The following is a 25171-nucleotide window of genomic DNA, read 5'->3' as shown; positions in this document are numbered from 1 at the left end:
GTTGACATTCAAACTCTCACCGTGCATGTTTAGAGAATTATTGCTGATATTAATTATGAAGGGATCACTTTAACCCAAAGCTGTTGCTTTAAACAGAGGAGAGAGAATTTATATATTTCCTGTTCTAGCAAGGTAAAGTGTGATTGTACCAGCAGAATACCATTCTAAAGAGTTATGGACAGGTGGTTTATAGACATTTTCATTAGCAGATTTCAGGTGACTATAGTTACACAGCTGGAATTTCTACTGCAGACAGATTGGCACTACAGATTTATAGTCAGTTCTAAGAACCGCTTACACTTGTCTTCTCAGAGTGAAGTACAGAGTACCTTTAAATGGGTGCTTTTCCTCTATACTTTTCTTTGCCTCATGTTAAATGAGCGGCTTGAATTATATTCTGAATCAGTAAGTAGATTGCAATGTATACTGGTACATCAGTTGCACTTAAAAAGCTTCTTCTCTTTTGAAGGATTTTACTGACAGGAGAGCTATTCGATAGGCTTAACATGAGGAATATCACTGGAAATTATAGTTATTATTAAATGGAAGAAACTTTGAAAACACATTGTGTGGTGTCCTGAGAAAGGCAAGAACTTAAATCGTTTAATCGGGAAGAACGTCAATCAGAGTGACTAGGGAGGTTGTGGAATCTCCATCAGTGGAGATTTTTAAGAGCAGGTTAGATAAACATGGTCAGGCATGGTCTAGATAATACTTAGTCCTTCCATGAGTGCAGGGGACTGGACTAGATAACCTCTTGAGGTCCCTTCCAGTCGTATGAGTCTATGATTCTATAATCACCTATCTGGGAAAATAGGAGATTGGATCAAAAGTCATACTAAATAAAATCTGTTCTTGAATTTACAAAGCCAGGGTTTCCATGGAGTATTTGAAATCTGTGACATAGATAGCAATAGGACAAATTAACTCAATGGCATCTTAATTTGCTTTTATTTTACATACTTTACATGACTGTAAAACAGATTTAGGGCTTGTGGATAATCAGCTAAACATGAGCTCCTAGTGTGATGCTATGACCTAAAGGGCAAATGAGATTCTTGGATGCATAAACAGGGGAATCTTGAGTAGGAGTACAGAGGTTGTTTTATCTCTTTATTTGGCACGGGTGCAAATGCTGCTGGAATACTGTGTCCAGTTCTGATGTCCACAACCCAAGGAGGAGGCTGAAATATTAGAGAGGGTTCAGAGAAAAGCCATGAGAACGATTAGAAAACATGCCTTTTAATTATTGAGCTCCTTGATTCTTTCTATTTAGCTTAATAAATAAAAGGTTAAGGGGTAGCCTGAATAGTCTGTAAGTACCTTTATGTGGAACAAATATTTGATAATGGGCTCTTCAATCTAGCAGCAAAAGGTATAAAACGAGCCAATGGCTGGAAGCTGAAGACAGACAGATTCAGACTGGGATGATTTTTAAAATCAAGATTGGATGTTTTTCTAAAAAAGATATGCTTTGGGAACGTCCTGCTACCTGTGTTATACAGGAGGTTAGACTGGATGATCTCAGTTGTCCCTTCTGGCCTTGGAATTAATCCATCTCTAACCAAAAGAAATAGCACTCTACCATCTCCTCAGATTACTTTCTGATAAGGAGAACAAAGAACTATAATTTCCTTCTCACTTTCTATCAAGAACAGAAAAAAAGTGAGAGATTAAAGATTTGCTGGTATTATTTACTTGGGAGTATAGAACAGAAAAAAATACATTCCAGAGGTCAGTAGGTTTACAAATTGTGTGTACATATTATGTTATCACAGTTTGGTCTGAATACATTCATTTTTGATAAAGTGACACCATCAGGCACAACCAAATCCTAGAAAAATGTACTACTGCTATGTAAATGCAGAGGATTTACAAAAAATCACCATATGAGCCTCACTCATTCATTTAAAACTCCCTTACCAACTAATACTTAATAATCTGAGCCTATTAACATCTACAATAAACTACATTATGCACTATGTCAAAGAAAAAAATATTAACTAAGCGATTTGATTCTCATTTTAAAAAGACAAACAGCCATAAAATGAATAGCAATGACTCCTGTAATAATAAGGCTTCTCATGCTAAGCAGGTTGAGTCTGACCAGTGCTTGAATGGAAGATTTCTAGGGAAAAGATGCTAAAAAAGTTCTGTTTGTGATTGAGAACAAGCTATACTTTTTTTTGATAGTGTAGAAACAATACGCCAGCATGAATTGCAAGACTGGGTCATTCTTGTTTTTTGATGTGCTTTTCTGGAAGAGTATTTATTTCTTATGGCAGGTATTTACCATCTGATCTATGTTAACTAAAGCAGATAATACTGGGCAAGAAAGAGTAAACACAGGAGAGACTGAAGTGATTGTAATGGGCATGGACTAAAGCTGTTAGGTGCTCTCTCTAATATGAAGCATTTCAATATTGTAGATGTTTGCTCACATTTCTTACCTCCAACAATTCATTCCCTAGTTGTACTTTTCAGAGTTAAAGTGATATATTAAGCACTAATATGTGATATTGGTATATCTTAATATGAGACAAGAAAAATGCCACACAAATTTAAGCAGACAGTTCTCTCTTTAAATTCTGAAGAGACAAGAAATGCAGAAGTAGTAGCCATGTTAGTCTGTATCTGCAAAAAGAAAAGGAGGACTTGTGGCACCTTAGAGACTAACAAATTTATTTGAGCATAAGCTTTCATGAGCTACAGCTCACTTCATCGGATGCAAGCTAAGGATGAAATTCCACCCAAATGTTTCTGCCCTAACTGACACAAATGGGTTCTCCCCAAACCATTCATTCTGTCTTAATTATTGTATATAATCTAGTTAATGCCAGACCAAAGGCTATCTCTCTGGAAATCTGTGCTATTGTTCTTTCTGCTGTAGGCTTAACTCAAAGTTAACATAGGATATTAGATGCACTGTATATGTATAATATCTCTATCTAGCTATCACATTTAACTACAGCTTCTGCAAATGTAGAACCCACTTATAGTTTTCACTTCAGTTGAAAAAAGAGGGAGTTGAATTTACAAGTGAGCTGCATTTGTAATCCATTTTGCCATGGAAACCGCCACACGGTGGAATCCCAATCTGCTTGTAAGCAGTGGTTGCTAAGGAAAGGGAAGGAGAAGTAGACAGCTGCTGGCAGGCTATCAGAGAGACTCAATACCAGTTGATAGGAAAGTGATTCGCCCCCACATTCTCTTTTCTCATTATTATATCACTGCTTACTTTTAGCATGTATTTTTTCATGGTAAGTGACTACTGCAATTTTCTTTCCAAAATGATGTTAGATTAATTTAAACCATGTCAAGAGATCAGTAACACAGTGTTCCTTTTTAAATGGAAGTCCCTCATCTAATAGCTTATGTTGCTTTATTTACTTACCTGAAAAAACTCACTGAAGATAAAAATTGTATATTTTGCATAACAGAAACAAAGTAATAAATATCTCCTGTTAAAAATGTAACAGCAGTAATGAAGATAAGCACGTTGTTATTAAAGAGCAATGTAATCTCTCCCTAAACCCCAAACTAAGCAATTGGCATGCTTTTCCAAGGGTTACTAAAAAGGTAGCACCATCAGAATGCTGAGGCCTACAAAGATAACACTGTCGTTCATAATCCTACCTGGTGTGACAGGGTCAGGCCAGATGGCTACAGGAGAGTGATAGAAGGTAGATATATTAGCCCCAGATTAAACAGGTCACTTTTCCCTGAGTAAGATAATGGGCTCTTCCAGAACAATCAGGAAGTTGCTGGAGCCAATTAAGAAGCTACCAGAATCAATTAGGACAGGCAGGCTAATCAGGGCATCTGGTTTTAAAAAGGACCTCACTTCAGTTAGTGCGACGCGTGTGAGGAGCTGGGAGCAAGAAGCTGAGCGTGAGTAGGCGTACTGCTGGAGGACTGCAAAGTACAAGCATTACCAGATGTCAGGAGGAAGGTCCTGTGGTGAGGATAAAGAAGGTGTTGGGAGGAGACCATGGGGAAGTAGCCCAAGGAGTTGTAGTAGTCACACAGCTGTTACAAGAGACACTGTAGACAGCTGCAATCCACAGGGCTCTGGGCTGGAACCCAGAGTAGAAGGAGGGCCTGGGTTCCCCCCATCCCCCTCAACTCCCTATTTGAAACAAGAGGGGGTGACTTGGACTATGGATCCCACCAGAGGGGATGGTCCCTGGCCTATCCCCCAACCCACTAGATGGGTCAGCAAAGACTGCAGAGACTGTTCTCCTCCCTTTCCCCATGCTGGCCAGTGACGAGGTTAGCTGAGTGAATGGCAGGTTTGAGTCCCTAGCAAAAATGGCCAAAGTGAGGGCTGCTGTGAATCTGAGGAGAGCAAATCCACCAATAAGCGCAGGACCCACCAAGGCAGAGGAGGAACTTTGTCACCCTGGGGAGACCACTTGCAATACTGAAAGGCAGAGTTAAAGACCCTTCAAGACGCAAGTCTTAGGGCCAGCCCTACAACATGTAACTAGCCATGATTGAGGTACCCAATCTGGAGTACCACATAGGGTGCAGCCTCATGAAACTAGTGATTGACAAGGCACAGGCCCTAATAGCATGCCCGATTCCATGGAAGAAGAGGCAAATGAGGTATTTTCTCAGCCTGGCAATTTATTACTGGAGGTTTATCCTCACTTTTACCTCAATCTCAGCCTACCTTCCAGACCTAATTAAAGATATACCACCCAAAGAAGATCTCGTGGGATTGGAACAGGGAGGAAGCTTTTAATGAACTGAAAGCACAATTATGCTGGGCACCTGTGCTCTTCAGCCCTGATTTTTCTTGTGAATTCATACTACACATAGATGCCTCCCATGTCTGCCTAAGTGCCATGCTCTCAGAAGACACTGAAGAACACCACCCAACTGCATACTTGACTAGGAAGGTATTCCCTAGAAAAAAGGCCTACTCAATTACTGAAAAGGAGGCACTGGTGATTGAATGGGCCATGGATTCTCTCAGGTATCACCTGCTAGGTAGCCCCTTCTCCTTGATCACAGATCATGCTCCCCTCTACTGGCTCCAAACCATAAAAGACGTGAATCCATGTATAATTCGATGGTACCTGGTGCTACAAACCATTGTTTCAGAGTGCAACACCAGATGGGAAAGGACTGTGTTAATGCTAGTTTCTTTTCACAGAAAATCAGAGATGGAGATTACCTGTCCCAGGACTGCAGGGATGAGGTTGTGAGGGTTAATCTCCTCAGTCTCATAGAGGCGGTAGCTAATGAGCCCTTCTGGGCTAAGCCAGCACTAATGAGGTATATCTGTGAGACTTGATCTGCCTGGAGGGAGGAAGCTTAAAAAGGGAAAGCCTTCCACAGGAAGAGGTGGTGACTAGAGAGAAAATTGCTATACCTGAGAGACCACTGGTTACGTGGACAGACCAGCAAGAGGAAGACAACTGCATAACTTGCAGCCCCTGAGACTGTATGGGCCAGGTATAAAGCAGGGGTGACCAAAAGGAAGAGTTGGAGGCAGACCCTACTCCTGATTAAAGACAGTATGCCTGCAGATCAGCCAAAACCCAAAGGAGAGACCAAAAGACTGCCTAAGAGAGTGACCACCTTTGCCTTTCTCTTTTACTCTGGGATTCTCCCTCTCCCAGGGGGAAGGAGAAGAAAAAGGCCTTTAAAAAAATCCCTTGAGTGCCACGAACAGGGGAAGGACTCTGTAAGCAGCTCAAATCATGGTTTGGAGGAGACAGGGTGGGGATGATGTACCCACCTGTCCAGGTTCCTTCCCCACTCTGAATTCTAGGGTACAGATGTGGGAACCTGCATGAAAACCTCATAAGCTTACTTTTACCAGCTTAGGTTAAAACTTCCCCAAGGTACAAACTATTTTACCTTTTGCCCTTGGACTTTCGCTGCTACCACCAAACGTCTAACCAGTATATTACTAGGAAAGAGTTTGTTTGGAAACATCTTCCCCCCCAAATCCTCCCAAACGTTACACCACCTTTCTTGGGGAATGTTTGATAAAAATCCTCACCAATTTGCATAGGTGAACACAGACCCAAACCCTTGGATTTTAAGAACAATGAAAAAAGCATTCAGTTTCTTAAAAAGAATTTTAATTGAAGAAAAAAATAAAAAGAATCCCCTCTGTAAAATCGGGATGGCAAATACCTTACAGGATAAGCGGATTCAAAACATAGAGAATCTCTCTAGGCAAAACCTTAAGTTACAAAAAGACACAAAAACAGGAATCTAATTCCATTCAGCACAGCTTCTTTTCTTGGCCATTTAAAGGAATCAGAATCTAATGCATATCTAGCTAGATTACTTACTAAGTTCTAAGACTCCATTCCTTTCCTGTTCCTGGCAAAAGCATCACACAGACAGAGAGAACCTTTGTTTCTCCCTCTCCCCAGATTCTGAAAGTATCTTGTCTCCTCATTGGCCATTTTGGTCAGGTGCCAGTGAGGTTATCCTAGCTTCTTAATCCTTTACAGGTGAAAGGGCTTTTCCTCTGGCCAGGAGGGATTTTAAAGGTGTTTACTCTTCCCTTTATATTTATGACACCACCATAAGATGATTGAAAGTTGTAAACATTGAGAAAGAAATGAGATGAATTATAGAAAGCTGATATTATTGAACCCAGAGTAAGTGATTAATACCTGGGGGAGCAAACAGCTGTGCATATCTAAAAATGCTGATATTTTGTGGTGCAATTGTACCATATAATCATTTATAGATTGACTGACTGTTTAATTCTAATACTCTATTTTCTGTTTCAGGGTACAAGTTGAATTTTATATGAATGAAAATACATTTAAAGAGAGACTGAAGCTATTTTTCATCAAAAACCAAAGATCAAGTAAGCAGTTTTGATTAATTTCTGTTGCTTGCATTTGTTAAATATAGGGGCTGAAATCTTGGCCCGATTACAGTCAATATCTGGAGTTCCACTTCAATGGGGCCAAGATTTCATCCATAGAAGATTAGATGACTCTGTTTTTAACAGAATTTCCATGATGAATTCTCGACAAACATTAGCAATTTCGTGGGGCTTTTTTTTATTTTGTTGGGGACAACTATTTATTGATGGGGTTTTATTTTTGCAATGTCTTCAGATGGACAAGTTTCCATGGATCTGACATGTCGGTGTATTTGGATGGGTCATCACATAGCTTTCTGAAGGAGAAGAAAAGTTTCAGAGGCATCTGGGCTTCCAACCTGTTTTTTTTTTTAAATCAAATTCCTCTTAAATTATCTAGGTTGCAAAAATAATTTAGAAAGGTGACCAGTTGAAAGGGCATCCCAGCTTCTCAGGCGTTTCTGAACATGGTATTTCAGAAACAAATAAATTTTAGTTCCCTTATAATCTTTTTCCTCCAACCCTGATTCAGCAGTCTTTCCACATTCACCAAAGCACATTAACTGCTTTCCTGAATGGGGCCAAGATGATTTTTCACTCAAATTGTCACATTTAAAACTAACAATGCTCTTTTCCCAGATTTTAAAATTAACTAACACCAAATGTGCACTGGGGAGAAATTCACCCCATGTGAAGAGCCTCCATCATGCTGTATCCATAACTAACTTAGGGCCTGTATGAAAGCTCATATTCAAGCAGGGGATGGAGGGCCAGTGCAAGATTTCCCCCACTACTTAAGGTGATTGCAGGTAGGGTGACCACATGTCCTTATTTTATTGGGGCAGTCCCGATATTCAGGGCTTTTTCTTAAATAGGCACCTATTACCCTCCACTCTGATTTTTCACACTTGCTATCTGGTCACCCTAATTGCAGGAGGGCTGCAGGCCAGAAGGGCTATATAAGATGCAGTCCATACATGTTGTGGCAGTAGTCTCTAAACCAGACCTGCTTAGGCCATCAGAGAAGGCCATAATGGGCAGGGTCTATGACATTTACCTTTACATTCATCCAGTCATTCCCAAACCCGAAGCAACAGCCTGAATGAAATAAAACCTGATGTGTATACGTTAACTGTGTAGGAAGGTAACTGCACACCCTGGCCCCATGTGTTAGCATTGTTTTTCACTACCTTTGCCTTCTAAACATATTAGAGCCAGATTACAGTGGCTTTATGCAGGTGCGGGAATGGATTTTACCCTAATTACTTAAGTACAGTTCAGGAGGGTGCAGGGCTTGGTGCAGATAAGATTATTTTTACCCTTGCATTATATGGAGAAAGGGTAAGTGGACAGATTTTTAAAGAGAGAGACAAGGTGGTTGAGGTAATACCTTTTTATGGGACCAACTTCTGTTGGTGAAAGAGACAAGTGTTCAAGCTACACTGAGTGATTTTCCCAGACTTGAAGAGCTCAGAGTCACAGCAAAATACAAGGTAGAACAGATTGTTTAGTGTGAAGACATTAACACATATTCTAAGGGACCACTTCATTTTAAATGTATCTGTTATGCTAAACAATCTGTTCCACTTTATATTTAGCTGTGACACTGATTACCTTCCCAGACCTGGCGAAGAGCTCAGTCTCTTTCACCAACAGAAGTTGGTCCAATAAAAAGATATTACCTCATTCACTTTGTCTCTCTAATATCCTGGGACCAACACTGTTACAGCACCACTGCAAACAGATTTCTAAAAGGTAATTAGGCATGTAAAGATGCAGATAAGCACCTAGAGGGATTTTCAAGAGTGAGCAGGTACCTAATTCCATTGAAATCAAAACTGAAAATTATCAGTAAATGGAGCGAATTCAGCAAGTGTGAACTCAGATTCCATTTTAGGAATACTGTTGTGATCAGTGTCGCACTGAAGTAGAACAAGCAAAAAAAGAGACCTAAAGACTTGGATGTCTTAATCTCTCTGAGCAACTAAATAGAACTGGCTTGATTTTCTCCCCCACCCCAAAGCACTGCACACATCCACCCATACATGTTTCTAAACTCTTTAGTGCCCTTTATTTTTGGCCTTATGCTGTTTGCAACTATTCCCAATTTAGTAATTCCACATTCAAGTGAACCCCAAACTCAATTCACTGCCATTAAAAGTTATTCCTTTGACTGACAAGCACATTTTGTTTCATTTTACATGGAAGATCTCATAGGACACTGCATAAAATGCATTGCTATATCCGGTAAGTAATCAGATGACGAGTGTGATTTAGGAATTACTTAAATATGCATGTTTAAAGATATACATGAGAATGAGACAGAGAGAGAAACCAATCATGAATACTACAAATTCTGTTGAGATTTGCACACTTGAATGTACAAATTAAAATATCTAAATGAATTACGAATACTTGGTGACATGCTTTGATACTCTTACTCACACTCAATAGAGCTCTACTTGTCTTAAAGTAGGAATACTCATGGTGTAAAGTACTATTCAACATGAATAAGGCCCATAGTTAGGTCAAAGTACAAACATCCCAACAAGAAGTATTATATGAAAAATTCTTAAAGTACTTCAGAACAATCATGTTACCATGCAAAATAGACAGTAACTCTTCTGTATACCTTGAGTCAATGAATAAAAATTGTATAGAATATATAAGACTATATTTGAACTCTGAGTAATCAAAACAGTGGAGATTTCTATATAGCAGAAATATATTCTGAACCTACAGCCTTGAAACAGTGATTTCAACATCCACATTTAATCAATCTTCAGTGTTGCTTTTAAATCTGTAAAATCTTCTCAGTGCACACACTGAAGTCAGTATAAGCTTCTCGAATGCACACAGCTCATGTCAAAACTATCTGCTTTTTTGCTTGTGCAGCAATACTGCAGAAACATTCCTACATATTTCGGGGACATGCCATACCTACCATATACATAGCCTTTTGAGTATGGGCAAATGAAGCTATTTGGAATTCAATTAATAGATCAAGATATAGTTTGCATTGTCCTGACACTTACCACATTTCTGTTTCTGGCAGCTAACTGGAAGTCTATTTACCAGTCAAATTAAGCACCTGGTTCCCGGAAATTGGGAATATAGTTATGAAAAAAATAGACATGTTGAGAGGGAAACTTGCATTTTTGAAATTAATAGCCCTTTTTGGACTACACTAAGATTAGGGATCCAAAAACTGTGCTCACATAGGGCAATAGAGAATGTTTCCTTGTTCCATGTAGATAGTCCTTTTTATATAAAAAGGGGTTACATATAATCCCATCTCCTAGACTCCCTTGATCGTACATTAACTAGTCCCTGGGCATGTTGCAAAGAAGGAATTGCTTTGCCCATACACTATTGTGATAATGATAGATAGGGGATTTATTTGATTATATTAATTCTCTATTCCCCTCCTGGCCCCCCATTGTTTTGTTTTAGTTGTCCTGCTCACAAGCTCTTGCTTTCATGTTTGATTACACTGATGCCAATTCTCATGTTAATGCATCACTATATTTCCACTTAATATTGTTAGTCACCTATGAACCTGGCTCTTTACTTGCTCCCTTAGTCATTATTTTCCTACTCACTAGAGTGGGAAGGAATTTCAGTCAAATACATATATATATTTCAGCAAAAATAAATACATTTGGATTGACTGAAACATTTTGTTAATTCCTGTTGATTTTGGCAAGTTGTTTTGGTTGAAACAAAAATGATTTTGGAAGTGTTGAATTGGTTCATTTTGACATTATCAAAATAGCCGAAAAAATGAAAACTTTTTACATTGACCAGGGGATTCAGACATAATTTACCAAACTAAGGAGCAGTGGTTAGGCCACTCTGTGTGAAGGTGGGAGACATGGGTTTGAATAGCCGCTCTGGAGCAGAGACTTGACTGCAGGTCTCCCTTCCCCCGCCCCAGGTGAATGTCCTAACCGTTGGGCTATATTCCAGGGTGGGAATTAGTCCTGTTGAAACTGTTCTCCTTTGTATAAGATACTTAACTATCCATTGGACTAGAGAGTGAGTGACTCTATAGCCCAGTAGTTAGAGCACTCAATGGGGAGATGGCAGGGGACACCTGGATTCCAGTCCCTGCACCAATGACTTTTCAAGTAATTTCATACAACATGGAACAGCTTCAACAGGAGAGAGACACAGACCCACCCCAGAGTACCCAGTAGGCTGCTAGTTAGGACATTCACCTGGCAGGGTGTGGAAAAAGATCTGTGTTCAAATTTCTGCTCTAGAGCAGGGATTCAGATCTGGCCAGGTGAGTGCCCTAAATACCGCTCTAATGAATATAAAGGGGAGGAGTGGCAGCACTTTATTTGTATTATCATAGCATGTAGGAGTCCTAGTCATGGATCTCTTCCTCTTCTTCCCCTACAGTCCACAGGTTTGCAGGCTTCTACAAAGGGAGCTAGTTTAAATGACATGGTCTTTAAACTAAGTTTAAGTAGCTGGTATCAGGGAAGCAAGTTTGAGGCTGAGAACATAATGGTTATGTATTTATGGTGTGGAATGTGATAAGCAATCCTATTCAAGATCCCATAGCATATTCAAAGCATTATTTGTTCTTACGACCTGTACACTATAACTCTGCATGGACTCCTCCTGACAGTCGAAATGACAGACTGGACTTCTACATAGAGTGCTTCCGCAGACTGCACAGGCTGAAACTGTGAACAAACAGCATCACTTGCCCTATAACCTCAGCCATACAGAACACAACGCCATCCACAGCCTCAAACAACTCTGAACATAATAAAGGGACTGACAAAGGAGGTGCTGTAGTCATAATGTACAGGTCGGATTATGAACAGGAGGCTGCCAGGCAACTCTCCAACACCTCATTCTACAGGCCACTATCCTCTGACCCCACTGAGGAGTGCCAAAAGAAACTACACCATCTGCTCAAGAAACTTCCTGCTACAGCACGGGAACAATTCTACATGGACACACCCCCAGAGCCCCGACCAGGGGTATTCTATCTGCTACCCAAGATCCATAAACCTGGAAACCCTGGACACCCCATCATCTCAGGCATCTGCACTGTTACAGCAGGATTATCTGGCTATTTGGACTCTCTTCTCAGACCCTACGCTACCAGCACTCCTAGCTATCTTCGAGACTGACTTTCTGAGGAAACTACAATGCATTGGTGATCTTCCTGAACACACCATCCTGGCCACCATGGAAGTAAAAGCTCTTTATACCAATATTCCACATGAGGATGGACTACAAGCTGTCAAGAACAGTATTCCTGATGAGGCCACGGCACATCTGGTGGCTGAGCTTTGTGACTTTGTCCTCATCCACAACCATTTCAGATTTGGGGACAATTTACTGAATTGGCAGAATCAGCATATTTCTGGAGAGTCTTAGCCGTGTCCTATCCTTCGTTGCAATAGCCAACTCCAGGCTCCTTAGTAGAGTGGAGGATGGCAAAGGGTTTGTGCCCTTGTGTGCTTCCTCCATTTTGCATGCCCATGAGCCCTGCAGCCTGCATTGTTCCAGAGACAGTGGAGCTGACAGCTTGGTGTAGTGATTTCATGTCTTCCCATTGACACATTTTCACTCTGTCCATACAGATCTCTTGCCAGAATTTGAGTGCTACAGATAATCAAGTCCATGTAAACTCCCATGTTTCACAAGCGCAAAGTCTTGCTGTTTTCTACAAAGAATGGAGTTCATCTAAAATAAGCTTCTTATTTTTTTGGACTCTGAGTCCTTCCTTAGCAGAATCCACCAAAGGGTCTCAGTTCTGATCAAATGAAAATTTCTGGAAGTACAGGATTTAAAAAGAGGCAGAATAGGGAGATGATTCTAACAACCAAGAAGCAATGGGAATCTGGTTAGCAGCCCAGATGATTTGTATAGCAAGACTACTTTTTCAAGTTATTGTTTGTCACAAATAAATTCAATACATCAAGGGAAAGCAGCTATTCATGACGTGCAGAAGTTATGAGTGACTTTTTTTTGCATGCATTAGTTTGGTAGAGGTTTTTTTTTTTTGCATGCATTAGTTTTGTAATGAACTACATTTAGAAAGAAATTAGCAGCATCACTACTCAGATTCAGTGCCCTCAGGATTCTAGGGTGCTTTTCCTTTGCTAGTGCTCATTTACTTGTATGGTCTCAATTGCCATGTTATCACTATTAAGTCGTTTTTGCAACATTTAAAGCTTCTATTGGGGTCATCTCAAAGCCTTGTCTTTTCCAATGAAAAGAACTCCAATTTTCCAAACCATTCTGCCATTTAGGTTTATGACACCTACTGGAATCTTCTATGTGGTATACTACACTTTTGAGGGGAAAAACCATCTTAGTTGCAGTGTGAAGGATATTGCTTAAAATAATTGCCATAATGGAATCTAACACGTTTTATACAGCCAAACTTCTCTCTTTTGATTTGTATTCTTATCTTGCTAATATGGCCTACTATGTTTTCTCCCCCACACCCAGTCTGAAAGTGATAGAATCAGAGGACTGGAAGGGACCTCGAGAGGTCTTCTAGTGAAGTCGCCTGACAGAGAATGAGTAGGCTGACCCAGAGGCACATTGAGTAGATGGGCTTCTTTATTGCGGTACTTGTTCCCCTAGACCCAATTGTCGAGTAAGCACTGAATTAGTTACAGCACACTTTTTTATCTAAGTTAATATGTAAATAGCTACATTTACTATGACACCCCCAAACCCCTTAGAGTAATATGAATGCCCATACAATGAATATAATTATTCCCACCCATTTACTGTTTACAGCATTAAGAATATTCTACAGACATTTTTTACTTTGAAGATACATTTCTTTGCAATAATTGCAGCTACAGATTCCCTTAATCAGCAGTTTGCAGGGAAGGGAGGAAGGGACCATAACCCTGAGCTCATTTAGGTAGCTGGGAAAGGAAGGGAGGGGGAGATTACACTTTTTTACACAAAGAGTATCCTTTAGATCCCCACATTCCTTATGCAACTGCAATGCTTATCAATCCTTAACAAGCAGAAAGGAAGGGAGAGAGGTAGCACTTTATCTGTTAAGTGCAGAAACGGTACCTGCCTGTGCCTCTACTCCCTAATACCATGTCTGCACACCAGTAATTTTCCAGGTCTCTACTTATCCCTTACATATCCCAACATCCCCTACGCTCAAAGCAGGACTAAGTATTATCTAAAACCATCTCTGACAGGTGTTTGTCTAACCTGCTCTTAAAAATCCTTAGGCAATTTTATTCCAATGCTTAACCACTCTGACAGTTAGGAAGTTTTTTCTAATGTCCAACCTAAACTGTCCTACTGTAATTTAAGCCCATTGCTTCTTGTCCTATCCTCAGAGGTTAAAAAGAACAATTTTTCTCCCTCCTCCTTGTAACAACCTTTTATGTACTTGAAAACTTATGTCCCCTCTCAGTCATCTCTTTTCCAGACTAAACAAACCCATTTTTTTTCCAATGTGCTCTCATAGGTCATGTTTTCTAGATCTTTAATAATTTGTGTTGCTATTCTCAGGACTTTCTCCAATTTGCCCACATCCTTCCTGAAATGTGGTGCCCAGAACTGGACACACTATTCCAGCTGAGGCCTAATTGAGCAGAGTAGAGCAGAAGAATTATTTCTTGTGTCTTGCTTACAACACTCCTGCTAATACATCTCAGACTTATGTTTGCTTTTTTTGCAACAGTGTTACACTACTCACTCATATTTAGCTTGTGATCCACTATGATCCCCAGATCCCTTTTTTGCAATACTACTTCCCAGGCAGTCATTTCCCATTTCATTTGTGTATAACTGATTGTTCCTTCCTAAGTGGAGTACTTTGCATTTGTCCTTACTGAATTTCATCCTATTTACTTCTGACCATTTCTCCAGTTTGTTCAGATCATTTTGAATTTTAATCCTATCCACCAAAGCACTTGTAATCTCCCCCAGCTTGATATCATCTGCAAACTTCATAAGTGTACTTTCTAAGCCATTATCTAAATCATTTATAAAAAATATTGAACAGAACCCAACCCAGAACTGATCCCTGCGGACCCCACTCAATATGCCCTTCCAGCTTTACTGTAACTACTTTCTGGGAATGGTTTTCCAACCAGTTATGCACCCACCTTGTCCTTACCCATAACTATTTCACATTTGGGGACAATGTATACCTTCAAGTCAATGGCACTGCTATGGGTACCCACATTGCCCCACAGTATGCCAACATCTTTATGGCTGACTTAGAGCAACACTTCCTCAGCTCTTGTCCCCTCCTAGCACCCCTCCTCTACTTGTGCTACATTGATGACACCTTCATCATATGGACCCACGGGAAGGAAGCCCTTGAAGAATTCCACCTGGATTTCAACAATTTCCACCCCACCATCAACCTCAGCCTGGACCAGTCCACACAAGAGATCCACTTCCTGGACACTACAGTGCAAATAAGTGATGGTCACAAACACCACCCTATACCGGAAACCTACTGACTGCTATACTTACCTACATGCCTCCAGCTTCTATCCAGGACACATCCCACGATCCCTTGTCTACACAGCCAAGCCCTAAGATACAACCACATTTGCTCCAATCCCTCAGACAGAGGCAAACACCTACAAGATTTTTATCAAGCAGTCTTAAAACTCCAATACCCACCTGGGGAAGTGAGGAAACTGATTGACAGAGCGAGATGGGTACCCAGAAATCACTACAGGACAGGCCCCACAAGGAAAACAACAGAACACCACTGGCCATCACATACAGCCCCCAACTAAAACCTCTCCAGCACATTATCAGCGATCTACAACCTATCCTGGAAAACTATCCCTCACTCTCACAGACCTTGGGAGACAGGCCAGTCCTCGCTTACAGACAGCCCCCCCCAACCTAAAGCAAATATTCACCAGCAACTACACACTACACCACAGAAACACTAACCTAGGAACCAATGCCTGTAGCAAACCTCGTTGCCTACTCTATCCCCATATCTACTCTAGTGACACCATCAGAGGACCCAACCACATCAGCCACACCATCAGAGGCTCATTCACCTGCATGTCTACGAATGTTATATATGCATCATGTGCTTGCAATGGCATGTATATTGGCCAAACTGGACAGTCTCTACGTAAAAGAATAAATGGACACAAATCAGATGTCAAGAATTATAACTGTCAAAAACCAGTCGGAGAACACTTCAATCTCTCTGGTCACTCGATTACAGACCTAAAAGTGGCAATTCTTCAACAAAAAAACTTCAAAAACAGACTCCGACGAGAGACTGCTGAATTGGAATTAATTTGCAAACTGGATACAATTAACTTAGGCTTCAATAAAGAGTGGGAGTGGATGGGTCATTACACAAAGTAAAACTATTTCCCCATGTTTTTCCCCTCCTCCCGCTGTTCCTCAGATGTTTTTGTCAATTGCTGGAAATGGCCCACCTTGATTATCACTACAAAAGGTTTTTTCCCCCCGCTCTCCTGCTAGTAATTGCTCACTTTACCTGATCACTCTTCTTATAATGTGTATGGTAACACCCATTGTTTCATGTTCTCTGTGTATATAAATCTCCCCACTGTATTTTCCACTGAATGCATCCAATGAAGTGAGCTGTAGCTCACGAAAGCTTATGCTCAAATAAATTTGTTAGTCTCTAAGGTGCCACAAGTCCTCCTTTTCTTTTTGCAGATACAGACTAACTCTGCTGCTACTCTGAAACCATCCATTTAGGTTGTATTTCCGTAATTTGTGTATGAGAAGGAGTGTCAAAAACCTTATTAAAGAAGAGATTTTTCTGTAATAAACCTCCAAGGTCTCAGTATAGACCAATGACCAAATGTCCCAGTTAGCATTTATTTTCTAAGTTGATTTATAGGAGGCTTAGATAAGGGGATAAGACTACAAACTCAAAGGCCCAGCTTCTGCAAACATGGCTGTGCTGATCTTTAAGCATGCAAGTATTCCTTATGTGCTCAAAGTTAAGGATATGCTAAAGTGTTTGCAGTCTTGGTGCTTAAACCACTAGTTCAAATTAAGCGCTGGTTAGCAGAACAGAAATGCATGATTATTTGATTAGGGTTTGATGGCCTATTTGGTGACAGGATAGTCTCACTTGATGGACATGTCTACATTGCAACTGAATGTCTGTAGTCTCTGCAGAGAATTCAAGGACTTACTTTGCATGGGGACTGACCTCTCTCTGGGGGTTGTTCTAGGTCACATTTGAGGTGCATTGCAGAGCAGCACGGAGGAAGTTTACATTGCTATTGTCCATGTGCTCCCAGATAATGTCAGGCACTCTAGTTAGCTTTTATAATCAAAATATGACTTCAAATAATGATTAAAAGTTGCTGTATTATCAGTAGGGAAATCAGGATTGTTTCACACAGAGATGAATGTTTACAGAGCTAAAATAAAAGCACAAAACTGCAGATTGTAGACCTTTGCATTTCATTAACAGAAGGGGTAGACAGATGAGGCCAATACAAAAATGACCTTTATTCTCTCACCTCACCTAATTGCCTACTTTTAATAGCCCAGCTGGCATAGCAGCTAGTCCTACTTAAACAGATTTCCCCAAAAGGGTTAATTCAGTTAAGAAGTTCTTCCTTCGGCAACAGTTCAAAAGGAAAAAAAAGTAAAGCTTACAACACAGCAATGAATATGCACATGCCACAGCCCTCTCACCCTCTGGTTATATCCTCTTTCCTTTTCTTTCTCTTCTCCCTGCTCTGGGGAAATCAAGAGTCTGCTGTTAATTAGATTTGATAAGACAGCAGGAGTCTCTAGATAAATGTTGACAAGTCTAATTGCTGGTCACAGCTGTAGGACTTCTCACTGCTTGGGAACCTAGGATGGGGTTTTAACCCCAAGTTTACCAATGCCAGGCTCCAAAAGGGGTTAATTTAACCTTCATAATATGAAGGTATCTCCACAGTTAAAGTAGCAAACAGTGCTCCATTATAAAGCCTTATTTTCTCTGTCTCTCTCATACACAGATTCTAAGATGTCGTTAAAGTAGACATTGTTCTGAATTTTTCTGTAATTAAGTATAATACTTGCTGAAGGTGGGAAGTGGGGAATGATTTTTAGAAACGTTAACTTTATCTTCAGTTTGGATGCAACTTCCCCCCAAAAACACAAGTTGGTGAAATGCATGGGGGCTCCAGCACTGGGCTAGGGGAGAGAGAGAGTTATGCTCAATAAACAGATTTTACACTCTGCTCTTAGAAGTATGTATACACACAAGGTCACATATAGGTATGGAAAAACATAATTGGGCCCTAACATGGCAAACATACAACTGGTTCTATTCAGTACAATGGGCCTATTCACATGCATAAGTGCTAGAAGAATTGGTGTCTTAGCTTACAATGACAGACACTAGTTATCCTGTGGTTGACTGGTGCTTACTAATATCTTGCTCCTGCAATCAGATTGGTGTGAGCTCACATCAGTCAACAGAACTCTGAATGGGCACAACTGTGGGGATCCAAATTCAGGATTGGAGCCTCGGTCTACAAGTGTACAATTTACTAATAGTTGCTAATGATGTTGCTTTCTACACATTGGCCTTTGCCAACAGTGTCTATTAGTATAATCACTGGTAACTTTTTTTTTAATGTAAGTATTAAATGCAAAAAAAATTACACTTGTGCAATTCAGGCTATACTATCTTTAATTACAAGATCACATGCAAATCTTTGGTCCTGATGCTGCAATGAACTCAGAGTCTGATTCAATGACCATTAAGTCAATGGTTCCATTGGCTTCAGTTAGACCCTCAGAGTGGCAAACACTGTGCTTATGTCAATCCCTTCGAGTTCAAAGAGGCTTTGCACAGGTGTGGGCATCTGCTCACATGGAACTTATTACCTAATTGAGGCCTGAGCTTGTAGAAGATACTACATTATATTTGGTTACGTTATTTTAGACCTTGTGTGCAGTACAGTTCAGTGTACACACACACACACAAAGGAATAGAGTTAAAATTGTGCCAGGTACTAGTTTTTACATTTTCTGACTTTTGTGCCACTTTATCAAACCGTTAATATAGTTTAATATTTTATACATTTGGGCAATAATAATACATTCCCTACACAAAGCTATTCCATAAAAACTTCCAAATATTAATATTTGAATACTTGTAATCACAAGTTCTCTGACTTGAGTTGAAGGCATATCCTGTTCCTTTTAAGTAGTTTTACATTAAAAACATGAATTAAAATCTAGAGAAACTGAATTTGTATTTTCTTTCCTTTTATCAAACAGGTCTCAGAATACGATTGTTCAATTTTTCTCTCAAGTTATTAAGCTGTTTGTTATATATAATTCGAGTGCTCCTGGATGATCCTACACAAAAACATGGATGGTAAGATTTTCTTCTCTATTTGCTCTCTCAAAGTACTTCTTATATTGTATGAAACAGATCAATCATACTTGATGCTTATAAATATTTGATGTTCTTCCAACAGGGATTTAGTTTTAGAGTTTATAGACGGTTGTGGTGCAGCATGAATTGCAAATCTAATACAGTCTTTCTGAGTGAATAAGTATCCAATGAAAATGTAATATGATTTTCTTTCAATCAAAAGCATTTTGCTCCTTATTACTGAAGGTGCTTACTGTATATTTGTTCATATTGTGTAATAGTCTCTGTGGAATGATGTAGCTGTGCAACTGCCCATTATCTTTTTGAAAAGATTGAACAACATTTCAGATTGTGTCATATATTGTCATATACATGATAAATCAATGAATAAATCATTACCATATTCCAACTCCCCTACTTGCACACCCTGCCACAGGTCAGGGCAACTGCACCTCTATTCCCTTTTTATAGTCCACCAACAGTACCCACTCTCAGACTTCTGGCTCCTCAGCCTGCACCTTTCTTAGATGGAGATGTGCATCTCTCCCCCTCCTGACCAGGGTTTCTTCAGGCTTCACAATTTCCTGCCTACACTATGAGTTTCCTAGCATGTCAGACCATCTAAGTAGACCTGCTTTGCTTTCTCTTCAAAGGTTTTAAACAACATAGTTGCCCACAATTATAAGTTACCACACAGCTTTTGCTAAGCTTCTTATTTTTAATGGGAAAGCATAACAGAGAAAACATTAAAACAATAAAAGAACCCATACATGCTAGTAAGCTTACCAGAAATTGCCCTAACTCCAGCAAGGGCTCTGGTAGGAGTCAGTCCTTCAAACCCTACACACGCGTTTTTCCTGTGTTTACAAGTTCATAATAGCCTTGGCTCAGGATAAGCAACACTATGAATCTAGGAGACACTCTTATATACAATTTGAGACTCTGGTCTTGTCCTCTTGTAACAGGTGATCAGCAGACAGAAGTCCCTTCTCAAGGCGAAGGTTGAAAAGGCTGAGTTCTTGCATAAGTGGAGGGAGTATATTTGCATACGCCTCCCCTAGAGGCTTCATGGGAAACTCACTCAACTTTAAGTGTTCATTCTTGCCTGGCACACAGTTTCAAATCGTCTTTTGAAAGTCATAACACTTCCCAGGGTTTATGCTAGCTATGTCTCCTTCTGGAGATATTACTTACAATTCCACAATAATATGTAAACATTTGCATTTTTAATAGAATGAATTCCTAAAATATTTAAACTTAATTCAGTACATCTTAGTTTAACTTTATACAGTAAGGTTTGTCTAGGACGTTGCAGGAAATTGTCATCTCTAACACATATCCATCATTTTAGAGGCACAGGGGGAGGGTGATTAGCAGGAGAGGAAGCAGGGACCATGCACTGGGAAGATGTGCGGAAGAACCTGAAGTCCCTGCCTTGGAGAGAGCAGGGAGAGAGTTGAAAGAGGAGGTATCCACCATGCAGACATTCTAAGCTGTGCAGTAATAGAGTGGTGCTGTGGAGCTATTTGTAGCTGGATCCTGACCCAGTAGCAGAGCTTTAAAGATATTGAGGCATGAAGCCCCACTCCTGGTAACGTCCTCCTACTGCATGTAAAACAGTGTTTCAGTTCTTTCTTTCTCTGCTTGGCTCCCTTCTCCAGTTTATGAACCACAGCGATGGCTGAATGATTACATGCACACTACAGCAGCACTCTGATGTTGCTGCACAACTTAGGGCATCAAGTATCAGAGGGGTAGCCATGCTCGTCTGTATCCACAAAAACAATGAGGTGTCCGATGGCACCTTAAAGACTAACAGATTTATTTGGGCATAAGCTTTTGTGGGTTAAAAACCCACTTCTTCAGATGCATGGAGTGAAAATTACAGATGCAGGCATAAGTATACTGACACATGAAGAGAAGGGAGTTACCTTACAAGTGGAGAACCAGTGTTGACAGGGCCAATTCAATCAGGGTGGATGTAGTCCACTCCCAATAACTGATGAGGAGGTGTCTTCTATGGAGAAAACACCCATGGATTCTAGAGCAATAGCACAGAGAACCAGCTCTCTGGACTCTTCACCCTACTAGCACAGTTCCCCAGCAGCCCTGACGTTCCTAGCTTTCTTCCCCACCTCCCAGTTAGAGCTGGTGGAAATTGGGATTTTTCCCTGTAGAAAACTGACTTTTTGCTGAAAAACACCAAACAAATATTTTGGCCACATTCTTGAATTTCAATTTCCTGATGAATATCTTAGAGAAGCAGATACTTTTGCAGAAAGTGTGCAGTTAGCTGAAAATCCAGTTTTCCTTTTAAAAAAGTTGATAGAAGTTTTTGATCAGCCCTGCACCTAGTACAGGTGCCCCAATCACTGCAGCCATGGTTCAGAGAGCTGGGAACTGGCATTCAGCACTGGCATCGACTCCTACATGGATTTACACTGAAACCTGACAGGTTAGGGGTGGGGCAAGAACAACATACTGTGTTTCATAGCTCATCTCTAGCTACATTCCCAGCACATGAATCCCCAACTGCACAGGATCCTCATAGAGGGAAAAACTGCTGCTCAATCCTTCCACACTTCCTAATCCAGTTTCCACGACTTTCCCTCTCATTCATCAGACTAAATGCTAAGCAGAAAGTTTGTGAACTGTAGCCTATAGGCAATATGCCACTGTATATGAAGTCAGTTTTATTATTCACTTAATGGCAGTAGAATTGATCCTTATTAGGTCAAAAGTGAACATTTTAAAAAGTTTTGATACTGGAATGTTTTATAAAAAGAAAAGCAGAAAATATTGGAAAAATTAAAGAAGCAGAAAGAAATAATGAGATGTAAACTAGAATATGTATCTGACAAGTCCAGATCTAACAGAGTTAATGTGCTAGCATAGCTATGGGTCACATTAGAATCAACATAATCTCAATTACAATTAAAACATCACTATTCTTTGTTAATTACAACACTTGCAATTTATGCAGAAACTTAGGGCTGGTCTACATTACTGCTTAAATCAATGTACCACAGGTCACTCAGAGGTGTGAAAAAAAACACACCCCACCAGAGTGACACAAGTTACAGCAATCTAAGTGCTGTCTACACTGGCGCTATGTCAGCAGGAGAGGCTGTCCTGCCGACATAACACGTCTTCACCAGATGTGCTACAGTGGCACAACTGCACCGATGTAGTGCTGATTTTCACTTAGAAAATTGCAATTTACACCACAGTCTAAGGTCACAGTCCTGCAAAGACTCAAGAATGTGTTTAGCTACATGAATGTGTGTACAACAAGGAGTCCGGTGTCACCTTAAAGACTAACAGATTTATTTGGATATAAGCTTTTGTGGGTAAAAAAAACACTTCTTCAGATACATGGCATGAAAATTACAGATGCAGGCATTATATAATGACAGATGAAGAGACGGGAGTTACCTCACAAGTGGAGAACTAGTGTTGACAGGGCCAATTCGATCAGGGTGGATGTAGTCCACTCCCAATAATTGATGAGGAGGTGTCAATTCCAGGTAAGGCAAAGCTGCTTTTGTAATGAGCCAGCCACTCCCAGTCCCTATTGACACCCAACTTAATGGTGTTAAATTTGCAAATGAATTTTAGTTCTGCAGTTTCTCTTTGAAGTCTCTTTCCAAAGTTTTTTTGTTCCAGTATAGCTACTTTTAAATCTGTATTAGAATGTCAAGGAAGACTGCAATCCAATGAAGTGAGCTGTAGCTCACGAAAGCTTATGCTCAAATAAATTTGTTAGTCTCTAAGGTGCCACAAGTACTCCTTTTCTTTTTTGCGAATACAGACTAACACGGCTACTACTCTGAAAGGAAGACTGAAGTGTTCTCCTACTGGCTTCTGTATGTTTTCACTCCATGCATCTGAAGTGTTTTTTTACCCACGAAAGCTTATGCCCAAATAAATCTGTTAGTCTTTAAGGTGCTACCGGACTCCTTGTTGTTTTTGTGGATACAGACTAACACAGCTACCACAGATACATGAATGTGTATAGTACCATTGACCACTGCCATAAGTAAAGTTACTTACAAATGTAAGTGTTTGCTTCACGAGAGCCAAAGAGTCTCCAACTGCCACTCTAACTAGTCATGGTTAATGCTCTTCTGGTTTCGGTAACAGCTATATTGTTATTTGGTTTTCACTCTTTACAGACAGATTGTTTTAACTATTGCCTATTTTTTACTGGCAATAACTGTATCTGTTGTCTATTATTGTTGTAACAGAAACAATCCCCCTTCAATCCTTTCTTTTCCTGACTGTCCAGGAGATCTAGCCTATCTTACTTCCTTGTTGGTATCCAGAGATAAGGGATGAGTGTGCCCCTCTTCTACCCTGCCCATCTCTATTGCATAGATATAGGCTTTCAGAGTAATAAAAACCAGTCAATGAGATGGGGACATATTAGTGAAAGGCTCCAAAGATCCTGGTGGTTTCCTAGGATAGAGGGGCAACAATCTGTATCATGAGCTCCCTACTGATTTTTCTCATTCCAGCATGCCCAATCTGGAACAACATAGAAACATACTGTATATTTCACTCTGTCATTTAAGAATACATGCAGTTTATTTCATGATGTGAGTAATTTTGGTAAATTTATTATGTGTGTTCTCAAACATGGATTGTGCCCCAAAAGAGCACTTTCTACAAGATACTTCAAGCTGTTAAATTTGAGTAGTTTGAGAACAAAAACTTCCTAAAACCTAATTACAGTGCAACTATATTTTTTATAGTTGAGTTATTCTCTTAAATCCCATTCCTCAATGGGGAACAGCACACGATTAGGAGTTGAGAACAAATAGGTAATGTGAGAACAGAGAGATGCATGGAAATGAGAAATATGGATGGGGAAACAATAATTTCTAAATCTTTCTCAAGTTATAAACCAAACGTTTTATTTACATATATGCATTAGACATATTACTGTTGGAAAACAATGTATACCCTTTCCAATAAGTTAAAAAATACAAATGAATGTAGTTAGAAAAGCAGCACCAGGTGCCTTTTTAAAAGTAAAAGAAAGATCCTATAACTGTATTTGAATAATTTTTCTATCTGGTGCCCATTCTTACAACAATATGGTATAACATGAAGCTGAAACATTTCTGCTTTCTAGACCAGAGTCCAGTTTAAATTAATGCAATTTTCTGGTAAAAAGGAAACAAAAGCAAGAACAAGGAACAGATATTTTAAAAATTACTGATAGCTTCTGGCATGATGAAGCTGCTGATATTTTTGTATGAAATCTAACGAGTTTGTGATGCTAAATGAGTGTATTGTAAAGCACGTGTAAGTTTCATACTTCTGAATATGTGCTATATTTTAAAAGATGAGGTAGGCAGTAATCACCCCAATACTCATTGCTTGAAGGTACCCTTAGATACCTCTATATTCACATACAGCGATATATTTGTATGTTGCAAGCTATGGTAATTCTCCAGGCCTTGCCTAACTACTTGTTCTTTGATTCTAAATATCTAATAATTAACCAGCTGGGGAATGCATGTCCCTTCACTCTGTTGTCACATTAGAACATAAGAACAGCCACGCTGGGTCAGATCAAAGTCCATCTAAGCCCAGTATCCTGTCTTCTGACAGTGGCCAATGCCAGGTGCCCCAGAGAGAATGATCAGAACAGGTAATCATCATGTGATCCATTCTCTGTCGCCCATTCCCAGCTTCTGGCAAACAAAGGTTAGGGACACCATCCCTGCCCATCCTGGCTAATAACAGTCAATTAATTTATCTAGTTCTTTTTGGAAGACTGTTATAGTCTTGGCCTTCACAACATCCTCTGGCAAAAATGTTCCACAAGTTGACTGTGCATAGTGTGAAAAAAATAATTCCTTTTGTTTGTTTTAAACCTGCTACCTATTAATTTCAGAAATCCCCATGAGAGAAAAATATTGCTTATTTCTGAATTTACTTTTGATCAG

The 25171-nt window shown here is 39.9% G+C and overlaps 1 protein-coding gene across 4 annotated transcripts in view; it reads left to right on the top strand.

Moving 5' to 3' along the window:
* Positions 1–25171, top strand: part of KCNT2 (potassium sodium-activated channel subfamily T member 2) — a 288779-nt gene that overhangs the window by 61521 nt on the left and 202087 nt on the right. For all 4 annotated transcript variants that reach the window (XM_038413119.2, XM_038413120.2, XM_043490799.1 and 1 more), the window contains exons 2-3: positions 6765–6844; positions 19115–19214. In XM_038413119.2, the coding sequence (XP_038269047.1) occupies positions 6765–6844; positions 19115–19214 (180 nt within the window). The remainder of the gene's footprint in view (positions 1–6764; positions 6845–19114; positions 19215–25171) is intronic.

Source organism: Dermochelys coriacea, chromosome 8, assembly GCF_009764565.3.
Source record: "Dermochelys coriacea isolate rDerCor1 chromosome 8, rDerCor1.pri.v4, whole genome shotgun sequence".
Taxonomy (NCBI): domain Eukaryota; kingdom Metazoa; phylum Chordata; order Testudines; family Dermochelyidae; genus Dermochelys; species Dermochelys coriacea.
This window is presented reverse-complemented; position numbering and strand designations above follow the sequence as displayed.